Source organism: Enhydra lutris, unplaced genomic scaffold (assembly GCF_002288905.1).
Source record: "Enhydra lutris kenyoni isolate GAN:26980312 unplaced genomic scaffold, ASM228890v2 scaffoldscaffold4, whole genome shotgun sequence".
NCBI classification, from domain to species: Eukaryota; Metazoa; Chordata; class Mammalia; order Carnivora; family Mustelidae; genus Enhydra; species Enhydra lutris.
The window spans coordinates 45,165,091-45,183,168 of NW_019154088.1; the positions used below are offsets into that span (position 1 = coordinate 45,165,091).

Genomic DNA, 18,078 nt, shown 5'->3' on the forward strand with positions numbered 1-18,078 from the left:
TTTGAGCAAGCCCATGCCATTTGCAATAGAGAATTATAAATCATTTGAAAATCAGTTTATGATGCACTCCTGAGTCTTGTTTAGGCAGAATGCCTGACCATAGGCTATTAAAAGACCTTACAACCAAAAATGTCTATTACAAGCTAGATTTTGTCAATTAAGTCATACAAGAGAAAGCAGGTCCAGTAGCAATCCATTATTAGATGAAAATGGTCCATCTGAGGCTCAGCACCTAAGTAGACAGAGAATACACAAGTAAGTTAGACCCCTGCATCTACCACATCTACCCTGGGTAAAAAGCACTGGCTCATTACCTTTAACTCATACCCATGACTTCATGGAAAGTCCCATATAACCACCAAGTCCAATGATGCTCCACGGGTGGGTTGGCTTGGTATGTGGCACAAACTAAAAAGGTACTGCAACAGCCCTGAAGCTCCACTAAGGGATACCTTCAGAAATCCACTCAATAGGCACAGCTTCAGTAATCACACACTTTGTGTGGAAAGAAAGGTGGCTGGAGAAGACACACACACAGACACACACACTCATGGACATGCACTTTGATGGTAGTACATACATTGGCTGGCTAGCGGGATGGAGGACTGGAAAGAGAAATAACAAGTATCAGTAACATCAACTAAGGAGAAGAGACATGCAAATGTACCTATGCAAGTAGGCATAAAGTCCACAGATCTTTAAAAAAAAAATTATTTATTTGAGAGAGAGAGTGAAAGCAAGAAGAGAAATCACAGAGGGAGAGGGAAAAGCAGACTCACTGCTGAGTGGAAGCCCAATGCAGGGCTTGTCCCCAGGACCCAGGGATCATGACCTAGGCTGAAGGCAGATGCTTAACTGACTGAGCCACCCAAGCGCCCCAAGTCCACAGATCTTCGTCTTGCATGTTACTGCCCCCAATAGTGTATCCACCATGAATGAGGCATGTGGCAGACTGCATTTTCTAAAGAAGCCTGCAACAGTTTCTCTAATCCCAGAAAAGAAGACTTTTTCTAATATGAATGGACACTATTCCCATCAACTAGTAGGATCTGTATTCCCTTCCTTTCAACCTATGTGGAATTTTGTCTCTGCCTCCAACAACAGAATACCACAGAATTGACACATGTGACTTCTCAGACAAGACCAAGAGACCACTTCTACCTTCCTGGGATACGTGCTCATAAAATTCAGTCCCCATGCTTGTAACAAAGCCCAAACCATGAGAGAGCCCAGATGGAGAGGTCACTTTCAGGTATTCCACCTGCCAACCCAGCTGAGGTCCCAGCTGTCAGCCAGAATCAACCACCTTGCATGAGAGTGATATCTCCAGATGGTTCCAGTCTCCAGATGTCAAGTCATCCTCTGCTTTCAAGTCTTCCCAGGAAAGGGCCCAGAAACTATGGGGCAAAAAATAAGCTATTCTGGCTGTCCTTTATATGAATTCCTGGCCCACACCATCCATGAACATAACAAAATGTCTATTTTATACCCCTAAGTTGGGATGGTGTTTTACAGAGCAACAGTAATTAGAGGAAGGTAATAAGCAGCCTAATAGAATGACTTGACCAGTTGACATCAGTCGGCTTGCTGTCAGTCACCACAGTATTGGTTCAACAGGTGCCCAGAAGGAAGCAGCCATAGAGAAACATATGGCAATATGCACGTACCAAGCCACAGAAGCTCCCATTCATCAAGGCTTATCTAGCTACTGCTGCTGCTAAGTGTCCAACTGACCAGTAAGATGGACCCTGATATATGCCGTTCCTGAAGGAGAATTACCAGTCTTTTGGTGTTAATTGACCACATTGGATCCTGTTCATCCATGAGAGAGCAGAGTCATCCTCATTAGAATCAACACATATTCCAGGTATGGGTTTATCTCTACTGTCTAACGGTCTCTGCAAGCACCTCAGCTCGAGATCTTTCAGTATATGCCACCTACCCAAACAGGAGCCCTCATAAAATTGCACTAAACAAAGGGATCCACTGGAGAGGATAAAAAGGTGTAACGATGAACATGATCATAAAATTCACTGGTCCTATCACATCATGTGCCACTCAAAAGCTACTGGCTTGACAGAATAATAGAACAGCCTTTTGAAGGAGCAGCTGATATAGCAGCTTAAAGACAATGCCCTGAGTAGACTGGGCACCACACACCCAGGATCTGGTATAACCCTAAGTTAATGACCATTATGTGGAGCTGCATCCCTAATAAGTAGAATACACAAGTCCAAGAGCCCCATTTAACTTCATTCCTAGTAACCTACATGGGGTACCTGTACTTTCAGTCTCCACAATTCTAAATTCTGTGTGGCTAAGATGTCCTTGGTCCCCAGAGGGGGAACACTTCCCCCAGGACAAAAGCCAGAACTCTGAACTGTGAATATTGCCAACTAGCCACAGTGGGCTAAAGACAAATAGGCCAAGAAAGGAGACACCTTTCACACAGAGATAATTAACCCTGATTGCTAAGAAAAGGCAAGACTGCTGTAACACAATGTAAGGATGGAAAATGACATCTGGTACCCAGGGACCCACTTAAATATCTGTTTATGCTCCCCTACTGATTCTGAAAACAAAATGACTAATGCAGTATCTGTAGAAGCAGTCTGAGATGGGAATCGTGACCAGAATTCACAGGCCCTTCCTGGTCAATTCAGAGTTACTAGCGGTGGGTGGGGAGGAACCTCTTAAAGGGATGGTAGAAAAGAGCATGATAAATGTCAGAAATTGTTCTGAGAGCCGGCATAGCAGCAGGCGCTGAAGTTAAGTCCACTAACTTTTTTCTTACATTTCCTTAAGAAAAGAAAACTTGCTTCCAGAGGACCAGTTCCCCAATGGGATGAACTCTAATAAACAACCGAGTACAATCACCATAAAGACTGACATCTAGAAAATGTGATGCATCATTCAAAATCCTTCTGCATGAAGACACCAATTCTCCCAGCTCCTGAGAGCGTTACCTACTGATTGCTTCCTGTTGAGTTCCTCCCAGGATTTGCCTTCAACCAAAGGGAGCCACCTCACCCAGAAGCAGCATACATCCAATGACTGCTAGAAAAGTGGGTACAAAGGACCTTTCCTCTATCTGGGACATCTCTGACGTCCATCCCAACTTCAGAGCACCCATCAGCTCAGCTTAGAACTCTGTTGCAACTGAATCACAGTTCAACTTCTCCCTCTACTCAATCTAGGCTCCCTTCCTCCCTTACAGGTACTGTTCCCAAGAGTACTCCCTAATGAACCATCTGTATGTAAGTCTTCCTCTCAGTGTTCATTTCCTAGGGAACCCAAACTCTAACATGTAGACACCTCATTCTTCCTGGATCCATCCTACTAGTTCCCATAACCTAGGTCCAACTATCTCCTATAACAATAAATCTATTACAGTGCATTCTGCCTATTTCTAGGCCAATACTATGACCAGGCTAACATACCTGTTCTTCCCCATGCTACCTGAAATCTAATCCCCCAAACCAGCATGCAGTAGTATGTCAGAAGTCTGCTTTAATGGTTTTCATTTATTTGATTTATCAGTTACTTCCCATTTATAGAAATCCTGAATCTTTTATTAATAATAAGCAAACCTCTGCAATACCATGATAATTGCTGGGAGGATGACACCTACATACAATGAATGAGAAGCCATCAATAGTAAGCCACCAGAAAATATTCTTAGAGCAATCTTAGAATAACCTTTGAAAATATCTAGACTTTAACTTTTCTAGCAAGTGAAGATATTTAAATGGCATTTTCAGATTCACAAGGTACTTCAGCCTTTATTTTGTTTAAGGATCTTTATTTCAGCTTTTATAGACATTCATTTGAATGATTATTAATTGCCAGTATTATATAATATTAAAATAAATGATAAACTGTAACCTACAGATGTACTTACATCTTAGGTATATAATTTTATAGCTCAATCATCAAGACACTATCCACCTTCATCCAAATTAAAGTATGCATCTAAGGGATCACAAAATTTAAAAATCTGAAGTGGAGAAAGATAAAAATAGGGTGTACTATCTACTGTAAGTACTCCCAAATATAGTGCTAAATGTGTGAGGTAGTAAAAACATAAAACCTAAGGTTAAACTCTTTTGAGCTTTAATTTGACTCATCTTTGACTCTATTCCTTCACAGAGGCTTACAGCTTAATTTGACATTCTTAGATTACAAAACACATGGGGTACCTGTCTGGGTCAGCTGGGAGAGCATGTGGCTTTGATTTCAGAGTTGTGAGTTCAAGCCCCATGTTGTGGGTAGAGTTAACTTAAAAACAAACCAACCAACCAAAAAACAAACAAAAAAAACACAAACTTTAGGAAAAAAAAAGATTCAAAAACACATGATGGCCCCCTCCATTTTGAGAATATTATCACAATTTTCAGTATGCAAAAAAGTCGTATTATCTCAAGAGTTTCAAGTATCTGGTTCAGGTATGAAGGAGTCATTGTTTAGAGAAAAATTCACTAAATTTATACTTCTCCATGTTCTTAAAGAGGTTTGACTTGAAAATACAACAGAACCACAGAGTCATACTCCAGAATGAATTAATGAAATGTCAATGTATAATGAACTCCAGGACATTGCTCTCTGCAGCCAGACTGAATTAAGAGTTAAAGTTCTAAAGGCTCAATTGCCTCTGAAAATTTAGGGGGTGGTTATCAGTTAAAGAAAACATCAGCTGCTTAGAAATGCACGGCACTACAGCCGAATATAATACCTTTCCTGTTCTCTCTTGAAATGGTTTCCTATCGAAGCAGTTTCTGTATCAATCACACAATAGCCAGAATGGTACAGGGTTATACTATACGACACAATCACTGCATTCAAAAATTATTGGAAAAAATGGCTTTTATGGCAGCAAATGCTGTAGCTAAAAGCCTAAAACAAATCACTAAACTGCACTAATTTGTAAGCTTTGAGGTTTGAGGAGCTCACTGGCAGCTAAGAGAAGGACAGAGCTTGCAATCAACTGTCCTCTTGAGCACAACAAGATTTTTAAGAAAAGGAACCCGCTGATATAGTCCCCTCAATTAACTCTGTGCAAAAAATGCCCAAGCAATACCCCCAGGGAACTCAAGGCAAAATCAGGCCAAATATGACATTTAACTATCAATCTTACCAAGGCCAGTGATTGTTAATCAGCCTGGGGAAAAATAAAGTAGTACACTCGACAGTGGTTATTTTTTATAAGCACATGCCTACTATTTTACATGGAAGAAAAGAACTACTTATGCAGAATATCTAGTAGAGTCATGTCTTCATTTTTACAGGTCACTAATTATGAATAATCTTAAAATATCCTATCAGTCCAAAAATAAATTATACCAGGGAGAGCCCTCAGTATGGGCATTTTGGTTCTAAAAAGAAAGGGAAAAAAAAAACCCAAAATTATAAATCCTAACCTTCTTTTCTAAGAAAGAAAACTGCATGATATAAAATGCTGACATTAACTACCTATATATTTTCCTCAGGCAAAAAGCTAGAATTTATCCAATTTGCATTTCAAACATACACTGTTTGAGGTAAGTTTCATGCATGGAACATGAGCTAGCTAACTTACATGTTTTAATCATAGTTATAAACACCCACATACATGAATGTAACTTAATAGTACACATAAGTATACAAATATTTATTTTTACATAAACTTCAAATCTGATTCGAAATTTAGTCAACCGTAACTATCCAATGGTTATTTAATTTCTCATCCATCTCATTCCAAGATTAAAGTATAGCACAACAGACATAAAACTCCTAGTACAAGGTATGGCAATAGTAGACAATGAATAAATGGCAATTATTTTATGGAAAAAATACTATATCCTATTTTTTAATTATTTTTCAATAATAGAAGGAAAAAGAAGGTAAATAGTCCAAGTTACTTAAATTTAGTTTATGGACTAATTTTACTGTCCTCATTTGAATACAGAGAAAAGGGGGAAAGACCTACTATAAAGACCTGGCTAACAGACAAGAGGGATGGTCTTCTCAGCATACCAGTAACACTGGGCTTCAAGTGTATTCCTCACTGTACTGCAAGTAAAAGAAACTGCATGTGTAGTGCTATTATGCAGCTAAGAAACATTTCTCTCTTATCAATTGCAAAAAAAATAGACGGGAAGAGAAGGGATGTGAGCTTCTAGAGGTAATATTTTAAACTGATGAACAATTAAGAACATGAAAGCATCACAAAATGATATTTAAAAACAAAATGAAAGTTAGGTAAGAGATTGCATGTTCTGCCGTCAACACTGAATCAGAGTCACCTTAGCAAGGAAAGCTGGAAAGCCACTTGATTCCTCCCGCTTAATCAAAAGTATAGCTACTAACCCACGACACCCACTCTACGGATATACAAACACACTCACACATACACACATACTTAAATACAGTTAATATATGTGAATATATTTTAGAGCATGTATACATATACTCTACATATAAATATATATTTGTAGTGTGTGTATATCTATTTATATCTAGACAGACACTGATTGATAGATAAGATTCTTTAACCTTTCTCTGAAACTGGAGAGGTGGTAAAGCATAAACGTTTCAAAGTACTTTGCATAAGTAAGCTTGAAGATCTGAGGCATTAACAAGCGGAGTTTTTAATGATGACAGAAAACTAAAAACTTACATGCTTTTTGAAATGGTAACCCAAATCACATATAATTAGAATAGAGTTCAATGGTAAAATTACGAAATCACAGTGAGCAGAAAGAAGGCCACTTTCAACCCCAGCTGCTGCCACTGGAGGGATGTTTGCAGAGAAGCACAGGAAATAATCAGAGAATAAGTAGCCTCTGAATAAAAGGCTGCAGCCCATTGGGAGATATTCTTGTCTTAGGTAAAGAATAGGAAATTTCTAAAACTCAGTCTTCACAATGATGATGTCATCATGTAGCTTACAATATTGCAGGGAATGGTCATAATGGAAGAGAGCTGCATCTCCTTATGCAATTATACATAGATCAATCTATGCGTGACAAAGTGAGAACAAAATTAGCCCAAGACTGAGCTTTGATTAACTATGAAGTAAGACTGAAAACTTTAAACTTAATATAACAGCTCTGTAGAGGGAAAGGGTACAGGTGAATAGTCCAGCATGAACAATGAACCAGATGATAAATATGTGAATAAAAGAACAAGGGGAGAATCACAATAGCAGTGTAGAGTAACTATGAAAAACAAAGGGCAAGTTCAAAACCAGGATAAAAATATCACTCTACTACTTCTTAATAAGAACTTGACTAATTATAAAACACTAAAGTAAGACTCAGAACTCCAAAACTACACGTCAGTTAAATCTGTGCAAACTACAGAATCTACCGTATGTCAACACTTATAGTGACTTCCTTCACAAAGCCAGTATTGTTCATTCCATATAATAGGGAAGATTATTCTCAACTAATAATTTTGTTGTCTATTTAAAGTCTCGAGAAAATATGACCTTTTGGTTTTGTAGCAGAGCTACACTCTGTATTCCCAATATTCCCAACAAATATCTAACTAATATCCTGACACTCAAATGACTAGCCTATTTAATTTTTCCATCTAATTAGCTATATGAATAGGGACTATTGACATAAATTACCTATCACCCTCAAAAACACAGTGTTTGCCAAGTATACTTAAAATTCATTATGTAGGGGTGCCTGAGTGGCTCAGTGGGTTAAGGCCTCTGCCTTTGGCTCAGGTCATGATCTCAGGGTCCTGGGATGGAGCCCCACGTCAGGCTCTCTGCTCAGCAGGAAGCTTACTTCCCCCTCTCTCTCTGCCTGCCTCTCTGCTTACTTGTGATCTCTGTCTGTCAAATAAATAAATAAACTCTTAAAAAAAATTCATTATGTAGAAAAATACTTTCTTATATATATAGCTGTCACAGTTTAATGTTGAAAAGATCCTGGCCTTTTCAGTTAAATCTAAAAGTTTTTGTTTTTGTTTTTTAATGATTAGTTGAGTAGGTGAAAATCAGCAATTTGGGTCACTTTTGGGTCAAGATTAGATGCTACACAATAAATATGGGATAGCCTCTTTAGTAATATACTCTCATTTTCCGTTTTTATTTTTACACTCTCGAATATTTATATTTTTACAAATAATTCCTACTTTTTTTCCATTTGGATAATTTATATTTATAGACTGCTAATTTGCACTTAGTCTCAAAAACGACACGACATTAGAAATATTCTTGCTTCTTGGTACTAAAGCAAGATTTATATATACATTTGAATATACATACATAAATAAACTCAAAGTTTAGGTAACACTAATATTGAGTGGAGCTCTTAAATGAAGGGGGATAGGAGTTTCCCACTACCACCCCACCAGTAAAAAGCAAAAGGAAAAATTCCAGGGTTACGCTGATGGAGAGAAGGGGGTTAGCCTGAAGAGCAGTGTCAGCTATACATGTATACGAGATGCAATATCAAGTAGCATTCGCATGCACAGATTAATGTTAGATATACTGTTTTAAAATATACCAATTATTTTCTGTTAGGCTGACACACTGGAATATTTTTTCCAGAAAAAATTACTTGCTCTCTGATACTTTCTAGCCCTTTACGTGGTTCTAAGAACCAAATGGCCGTCCTGTTAGGAGGTCCAATTGCTAGAGCACCTGCGTATACTTTCTTAAGAAGATGGGGAACACTTTCCATGCACTCTCCGTCTATCCCAGGTATAAAAAAGCAACCATACATTTCACTCTTGCCATCCTTTATGTGACATCTCTCTTTCCTAAGAGTTTACTAGATGTGGAAACTAACGGATAGAAGATTAAGATTTTTGTCTATGGTCACCCAATAAAGTAACAGCTGAACAAGGAGCAAGTCCAAGTTCCCTGTTTTCTACCACATTGTGCTGCTTTGCACAAGGATAAAAAAACAATAATGAAAACACACACCTCTCTTTTCATAAGGGCAATGCATTCATCTCCCAGGCTATACATTTGTAAAAATCAACATGATATTTCAAGTCGTTCTAGACCCATGGTTCGCTGCTTCTAAGTAGCAGGCACTCTAAAAAGGCTTTGAAAAGTCTTTTGACTTTAACTCCAAGAGGAGCTGCTCTGTAGGCTCAAAGCTTCCTATGATTGCCTAGAATCCGAAAGGGCACAGTATTTCCCAGGAACTTTAAACACAACTGTCTTATCATCTAATGAGCACTCAGTTGGCTTCAAACTGAACAAACCCCAAATCCTGGTGGACCTAAATATCTCAGCAAGTTCTAGAGTATCACACAATGAAATTAATTTTCCAGACTTACAGACTTCTGTGGGGGATGGGAGAGGTTAAATGATAGATAACATCTTTCTAGTTGGGGCATACTTTGGAGAAATAGCTTGATTTCTTAGATATACATTCTAGAGTTATTTTTCTTTCTGCACCACTATTCCCACAGCTAGGATCCACGCTGTAGCAATGTCTTCTCCTTCTATGTTACCTATATTATGCCAACCCACTTTCAAGGCTCAACGTATGGTGTATCGGCTTTTTTTAGTTTCCTCCAACCATGACACCTACCGTAATTGCTCTCTTTTGTTTAGGCACAAACTTATATGTTTCTCATAGTCTTACTTCATATTCCATTTAGTTTTATCTCTTCAATTAACTTGTAAGTTCTCTGCGTTCACAGCCCTTCACGCAGCCACATGTGTTACCCACAGCAGTAATACATTAATTTGTTGACTGAATTACCAGAACTTCCCCTACATCCGCCCAGAATCTGTGCAGAATCCCCACTGGCCATAGTTTCCAAAAAGCTGCATATCTTCCTCAGATTTTTCTATCCTTCTCAGGATACTCACAGGAGCCTCCTCTTCTTCAAGAGGAAATCTACCTGAGGCAAGGTATGGACTCAGCACACAGTTCTACTCAAAATAATAGACAGAATGTCTTGATGCCTAATCTGTTCCTGTCTCTCCTTATGTATCTGAGTCATACAATTAATTAGCAGGCAGGATAATCTGGTCCACAGGGACCACAGGCTCTATTTAAGAGTTCCTCATCTTTCCCTTTCATATCAGAAAATTCTCCCTGAAGATGTTCTTCAGTCAGATGGCAACCATTTTACTTCTTCTGTTTGATACACATGAATAAAGTTCTGATTACTTTAGCAAAAAATGATTTTGCTTTTACCATTACTTAAAGTGCAGATACATTTTCCTAACAGCATTTTCCAGGCTGACATCCTATTTTCTACTTACCTCTTTGAGATCTCAGCTGCCTTTAGTGCTGTCCTTTAGGACTCTAGGAGGCCTGGCTATGAACCAACCTTTCCTCTTTCAGACAGACATGTTTTCCTATCCACAGGATCACTCAATTACTTTTATCCCTCCCATTCTCATTACAAAAAAATAAGACAAAAAATGTGCCGCTTGTAGATATGGTAACATGTCACATACTTGACCCTATCTGTCTAGCACACAGCAATCTTTGGTATAATTTCGAGTGGAAAGAGTAAGAAACTGATGTCTCCTATTTTTATGAAAAGTTATAAAGGTTACACACTAAAAGACAAGAATAAGTTACATCATAATTTCCAGTATCCTTGTTCCTACCTAATACAATGTCTTTAATTAATATACTTACAGTAAATGTGTAATAGACCAAAAGTATGCTCCTAATATTTGAAATCCTTTTCTGTGATTATAAACTTGTGGGGAATTATTTGGATTATAAAGTGAAAATCATCTTCTTACTGAATTCAATCAATGATATTAACAGAAAAGGAACTTAAGTGTTTTAAAACCAAGATTAGAAAAGGCATAGTGTCTTGGAAAAGGAGAAAGAAACCAACACAAAAAGAGATTAACTGGCATCAGTGCAAGGTGGTAGAGTTAAGAAAGAAATGGAACTGTACTAGCATAAAATGGAAAATAAGTGCATGCCCCAATAATGGAACATGAGGGGCTCTATTAGTAAGTTGAAAAAAATATATCCATCCAATGGATGTGCCTGGATTCTGAAAGAGTTGTGAAATTTCTTTCTGTAAACAAATCTCACAAACAACCTAAGACCACTATTTGACTGACATATTCTATCTTAAATTAGTGGGAAGATTCAATAATATCTTAAAGTCTCTGCTCACTTACAACTTTATGATTGTAGAGGCCCAGTTTATTAACTGGATTCAAAAATAAAAATAGGACACAGTTTTCTAAAAATGCCATCATTCCTGTCTGCTGTAAATTGTGTATTTATACTGACACTGAGACAAAGAAATGAATTTTCATTTTGTGGGACTATTCAGTTAATAGCAATTACAATGAAGCTGAAAATGTTCACCCTATTCATACCTGAAATGCACTCAATACAATACTCCGCTTATCTTTCCAAAATAGCCTAAAAGGAGAGTAAGACATGCTCCAATTCAGCTCCCAGCTGAGAGCCCATACCCTTAGTTTACTGCAGCTGCTAAACAACACCAGCATCAACATCAGAACCAGGTGGGTATGTTTGCTATTTGCCTCCACCTTTGTAGGTTACAAGCCTTAAAACCAACTCTCTCAAGACCTTCCCAAAGCACGAGGACCAGACCAAAGAATGTGAATGACGAATCACCTCTACAGCTGGAAAACAACCCAGGACCACAGTTCCTAACACTGTCTTAAAAAGACATAAACTCAACTCATAGGGCTCATGCTGATAAGTCCCATCTCCATATGTGCTACCACAATCACATCAAAACTAACTTTTCAAAGAATACAGAACATGTTCTTTCAGAAAACTTTGCTTGTATCCTGCTTCTCAAAGGAGACTTCAGGGGGTTCACCTTATAACACACACACACACAACAAAATAATTCTACAGTATCAATAAGAAGAGTCAGAACAAGGGATAATAAAATTAAGCCAAGAAATCAAGATCATGAAAAAAAAATGCCTTCCTTGGATTTCTTTTGTGACATTTATTCACCAGAACTTCATTTCTAAGTTTACTTCTGATTCTTAATTATCTGAACCCTGGAATCCTTTCTGACTTATTCTCTAGAAAATGATTCCTTAGGTTTGACATACAACCTGCTCAATCCAAATACTTAATAGTCCACTTAAGGACTTTCCTAGGGATTTATAAGACATGAGCAAGTAATACTATATAAAATAATCTGCCTATTTTACTTGCGAATTCTCAGTAATGTGGCCAGCAAGGACGACTCTGAATGAACAAAAATAATCCTGGTTACAAAGGGCAGGTCACTTTTCCTTGTGATGGTGGCCAAGGTGGTGATGTGATGATATTAGTCTGTGAATGTGTATGAGCAATGGGGTAAGGAGTGCAAAGACAGAAAAAGCTGACTACATGTGATAGAGCTTCAGACCAATTTTTTTTTTTTTCAGCAACACTTATTAAAGTCATATCCGCCTCTCCTCCCACAGGCTGACATCCTAAATATGTGTTCAGTCAAAAGCAGCATATGATATAATAAGATCTCCAAACTCGAACTGGACAAAAATCACAATTCAGTGCACTTGGAACAAATTTGCCATGAGGATGGCAATATCCTGGGACTGGATGTAATGGTTAACAGATGTTCCAGAGCACCTAACCTTTTGGGCCAATCTATCCATTCAGATTCAATCCCTTGACAGTTTGAAATACCTTCCAGACCCTTCCTATCCACCTTATCCCCTGATTCTCAATTCCACCAAGTCTTTTCTATATAGCTACTGCCTGGGATGTCATTCCTAAATTATATGATATTAACTGACATTACTGGAATTGAGTGAATATAGCTTGCTATAATTGATATTACTGGAATTGAGTGACTATAGTATGCTTGATAAGCTTACTCTGTTTATTGCTTCCGGCACATCCTGGGAGCTATTTATAGAGGGTGCATTAACCATTTCAGGATACCCAGTCATTGGCTGATTTGGCTCCCATTAAAAACTACTCAGACTGAGACTATAATTCTGTTTTTCATTTGTAGATTTGTCTTGTGCTAATGCATTTATAATCTTTTATGAGCCTTCTTGGGAATTAAGGACCTGATGGGTCAGAAGTAAAACTACAGTATGTGGCAATAGAGCTGTTTTTACCTTTAGCAAAACAACTGAGAAGTTTACCAGGAGATACGATTCTCAGTATGCTGCCTTACCAAGAGGATCTCTAGAAAACACAGGGAGTGCCTGGGTGGCTCAGTAGGTTAAGCATCTGACTGTTGATTTCGGCTCAGGTCAGGATCTCAGGGTAGTGAGGTAGAGTCTCATGTCCCTCTCCGTGCTCAGCACGAAGTCTGCTTGAGATTCTCTCTCCTTCTCCCCTACTGCTTCTCTTCCCCCACTCTGCTAAATAAATAAATAAATAAATAAATAAATAAATAAATAAATAAAATTTTAAAAAGAAAAAGAAAGGAAAACATAGTTAAACAGCCTAAACAATTTACGACACAGAATAACTTACAAAGAAAACTTTCAAAACTGGAAAAATGCTTTGGATCACTTGGTTCTAGGTACTTCAGTTAAATAGACACATAGCTGGGATTTACTATGACCTTTGATCCTATGTTTAATTAGTTATCCTTAACCTCATACAAGGGAAGTCCAACAAAATAATGCCAGCAATGGATACCATTTCATTGTTCATTTAATAACTTCGTTTTCAGTGTAAGAAAAATTAAAATTAAAACACTAAAATTCGAAGACTATTTTGAGGGAAAAAAATTTGAATGCAAATAACTATCTAAAATTCAAGAAAGTCAAATCTGTAACTCAAGAAAATGGATTTTAAAAACTACACAAATACAGATATCTCCAAATGACCATTATCCATCAAAATAGTTAACAGTTATTTCAGGAAGTCCACATCGACTGTTCTGATGCAGCTCTATTATAAAAAATTCTTTTTTTGCGATCTTCCTTTCAGAAGTGTTTTCAAACAATTTATATCACTCCAATGCCATGACTGATACAGAGTTTTTAAGAAATAAACAGGAAAAATGTCAGTCTTTTTAATGCCCTTTTTAAATGACATCAAAATTATTGGTAGAGGGCAGGAGATAGGTGGAAGTGAAGGATAATTTCCCTTACCCAAATGCCACACATATGCAAATCTCAGTTACTGTGCAGTCAGTTTGCTGAGCAATATCCCAAGATAAATGACAATAAGTTCTAGGTCTACAGCATAAACTTTCACACATAAGTACTGCACATGGTGTGAGGTTGATTGAACATAAGAGAAAGAAGATTTTAGTAACTCAAGATAATATCATCTGTGTCTTAAAACAAATATTTTGTTTAAAAAAAGAAACCTGAATTACTAAATCAAGAAGTTAATTTGAGACTGCAAAGAAATAATTTTGCTTGATTTACACATAATTTTTACTTCTTAAAGCTGGCTACTAGAAGACAAAATTAAGAAATAATACTTTGTGTTTTACATGAATGGTTTTTCATTAGAAAACAGACAAAAGGATAAAGCGATACAGATTTTTATGGTAGCAAAGTTCCTATGTAGGTCTTAAAGTCTGTTTATAATTGCCCTTTTTTTTTTTTAAAGATTTTATTTATTTATTTGACAGACAGAGATGACAAGTAGGCAGAGAGACAGGCAGAGAGAGAAGGAAGCAGGCTCCCCGCTGAGCAGAGACCATGACCTGGGGCTCCTTCCCTGAATCCTGGGATCACCACCTGAGCTGAAGGCAGAGGCTTTAACCCACTGAGCCACCCAGGCGCCCCTATAATTGCCCTTTTTTATTCATTCATTTTCAAGGCTTTTCATGTAAAATGTTCAAAACACATCTATAACCTTACACTAACTCTTCTGTGTCCTTTTCACAATTGATCAATATTTTATACCTAAATTAAAAAAAAAAAAAAAACCTGTTCACTATACACACGTTCACTAATAAAATTCAAACTACTTTAGATTAAGAAAGGTCATGATTTACAAAGTCAACGCAATGAAATTTTAAGTCCATGTTGGTGGTTCTCAAACTTCAGCAAGCATCACAGTCATCATGGCCTGAGGTCATGAACACAGACTGCTGGGTCCCACATCCAGAATTTCTGATTTAGAAAGGTGGGGGGCCTGAGAATTTGCGTTTCTAACAAGTTCCCAGGTGATGCTGATGCTGAAGGTTAGGGATTCCCACTGTAAGAACCTAATGTGTGCTAAGACATACTTAAAAAGTAACACATAAATATATTTGTTCACCCACCTAATCGCTGTGGCATTTATAACAACCAGGGTTGCTGACTAATTTTCATACAAAACCCATTCTATTCCAAGTCAGATGCCTAATACCCACATCAATACTAAAAGAAAACAAACAAGACCACCGCTTTCATCGCAAAGATCAGTTCAGTAGCTACCTCCCCCGTTTTTGTTAAGCACCATTGGCATTATTTCCATGTAATTATTTCCTACTTATCTCCACTCCTAGATCTTACCCTTTTCCACTGCCCAACATGAAACTTGCCAGGACAATAATACCAATGACAAAAAGTGACAGGAAAATGGTACCATGCCTTTCTAATCCAGAGAGTTGAGTTCTCGCACGTCCTGTCCCCCCAATCTAACTTCTCATTATCTCCTACACACACACACACACACCATACACACATACAGTTTTTTTTTTTTTTTCTTTAAATCCGTTTAGCTGGGATGGTCCTAACAAATAGAAGAGAAATAAATGACTTAGACATGAGATAAAAGGAATCCAGACTCCCTCATGCTAAGGAACAGCTCCTTGAGAAGCCTCTACTTTCAGCGTTCCTCCATCCCTAGAATCTCAGCCACTCTCATCTCAGGGACACCAGAGACCAGCAGAAGTCAAAAGAGCACTAAATTAATTCCTGCCTTCCTCAGTGCCCCACCTCCTGCTGTCAGCCAAGCAGTAAGATCTGCCTGGAGTCTCAACATCTCCCTTACACACACACAAACACCACCACCACCACCATCACCTCCGTCAAGCAAGTTCTCTTTCATTTGGTAATGAGGGGATGGGTAGAGAAAGGAAATTAAGATGTCTTTAAGTGGGAGAAAGTGAAATTTTCCTGGCCCATGCCGAAAAGTGAACTAGGAAGACAGGAAAGGGGAGTGGCGGATGGAGTTCCTGGCTCCAGACCCCCCTCCGGGCCACCCCCTCCCACTGCTCAGACCAGGAAGAACACAGTGGAGACAGTAAAGGCTACTATGGGATCTCCCACATCCCTTCCCAAGCATCCACCCAGGGCGCACACCACATTCCCAGAGAGTTTGAGTATTCAAGGTCCCCTTGCACCCATGCCCTCTCTGCAGTAAGTTCTAGGGTCTGCAGGGAGAGCTCTGACATTTCCACAAACACTCATGCCCTTTGCTCCAGAACAGCCATTGACCTAGCACTGCAGGGCTGGGGTCCAACCCCCCCCCCAGCACTTTGATAGATAATAAAGGTAGTAGGTTGATTGCCAGCACACATGGACCGTAGGGGAGCTGTGGGAGAGTTTTGGCCTGCTGTACCCTCAAGAGCTATTCTCCTAACCTCTCTACCATATCTTTGAGATAAAAGTTATGTTCCCCTTGTGGCACTGCCTGCTTGTCCCAGGAAAAGATGCACATTTCAACCAGAGCCTGGGTATGTGTGTGTGAGTCTATCTTTCAGTCCCGAAAGCCAAGGGTGCCAACTGCTGACAGGCAAAGGAACCTGGATTTGCTCCTGAGGACTTAAAAATCTCCAAATTAACAAGCTTGCCCTTCTCTTGGTCCTAACCCGCCCAAACCTGGGTTTTCCAGAAAACTGAGGCTGTGTTCCTGTTGCAGCGAGCTGGTGTCCTGCCCCGGAGCCCAGAGGCGCCGACTTGGCCATCCATTCATTCATGCATTTTGCTCATCCATTCACATAAACATGTCCCTTAATTGTGTCTGGCATCCAGAGTCTTGCCTGCTATTTTCCCCTCCCCAAGTCAGTATTCATGGCAACGCTGGTGCAGAATGCAACTCAACTGTCACCCCACTTCCTAAGCCGGAAAATCAAGTCATAGAGACATTCACTCAAAAAAAAAAAAAGGAAAGGAAAGGAAAAAAAAAGGAGAGAAAGAAAAAAAAGGAAAAAGAAGAAAAGGTGGAAAGAAGGAAAAGGCGGGAGACAGAAAGGGATGGGAAGCTCACTGGGGTCACATTCGAAGCTTCCCTTCAGGGGAAACCGCGGCACCGACACCGCGGCAATGCAAGGAGCCAAATGATTATTAAATCAAAGACTGCTAGAGCTCGGGGCCCTAGCGGGGATAAATCAAGCGCAAAGCCACTAATTCGCAAGAGTGCAATGTTGCCGGCTCGACCCAACTCCCAGCCCCAGCCGAGGCGCCGGGGGAGCGGCTCGCAGCCCAATCCGCAGCACGCTCGCTGCCTCCTTACCGCTCCCAATAACGTGATGAAGTGTAAATCAAACACCACGCCGGGAGGGGCCCCGGAACAGTGCGAGTCGTGCATTTTCGCTCGCCAGCCCATCTTGCCTAAGAATCACAAGGTCACGATAGCGTCGCTATTCCACTCACCGTATACTCCTTGGCCAGAGATCCCCTCCAGGAGGACTGTCAGCAGCCACACGAGACCGTACACTAAATCCATCTTCACGTGAACATGAACATATCCAGCCCAGGGGGTACGCAGCGGGACCTTCCGGAGGCCGGCGGCTAGCCGAGCGCGCTCCACTCGCGCCCGGGCCGAGCCGAGGTGCCCGGGAACCGCTCGCCGAAGAAGAAAGCGCCGTCCGTCTGTCCTTCCCCGGCGGCGTCCGTGAGCGGAGCGCAGGAGCCCCGCACACTCCACACTCATGCACACACACGCACACACACACACCACAACACAATACCCTGACACACACTCACACGCACGCCGCACTCACACCGGGCGCCTGGGAAAATCGCAGACGCCGGGGAGGAGCAGGGGGCGTGATGGGAAGGGGGCCGTGAGGCGAAGTGTTCTTCAGGGTAGCGGGCTCGAGTCTCCGCAGCTACGGCGGCGGCGGCGCGCTGGGCTGGCAGCGGGCGCCGGCCAGGGTCCGGGGGTGCCGAGCGGTGCAAGCCTGACGCGGGCAGCCACGGAGCAGGAAGTGGCCTCTGACTCGGGGCACCGA

General features: G+C 40.0%; 1 protein-coding gene across 1 annotated transcript in view; it reads right to left on the reverse strand.

The window, feature by feature from the left end:
* Positions 1 to 17,777, reverse strand: part of LOC111138987 (MAM domain containing glycosylphosphatidylinositol anchor 2) — an 853,965-nt gene extending 836,188 nt beyond the window's left edge. Inside the window, exon 1 of the mRNA XM_022491049.1 lies at positions 17,498 to 17,777. Coding sequence (XP_022346757.1) covers positions 17,498 to 17,777 — 280 coding nt within the window. The remainder of the gene's footprint in view (positions 1 to 17,497) is intronic.
* Between the last annotated feature and the right edge of the window lie 301 nt (positions 17,778 to 18,078).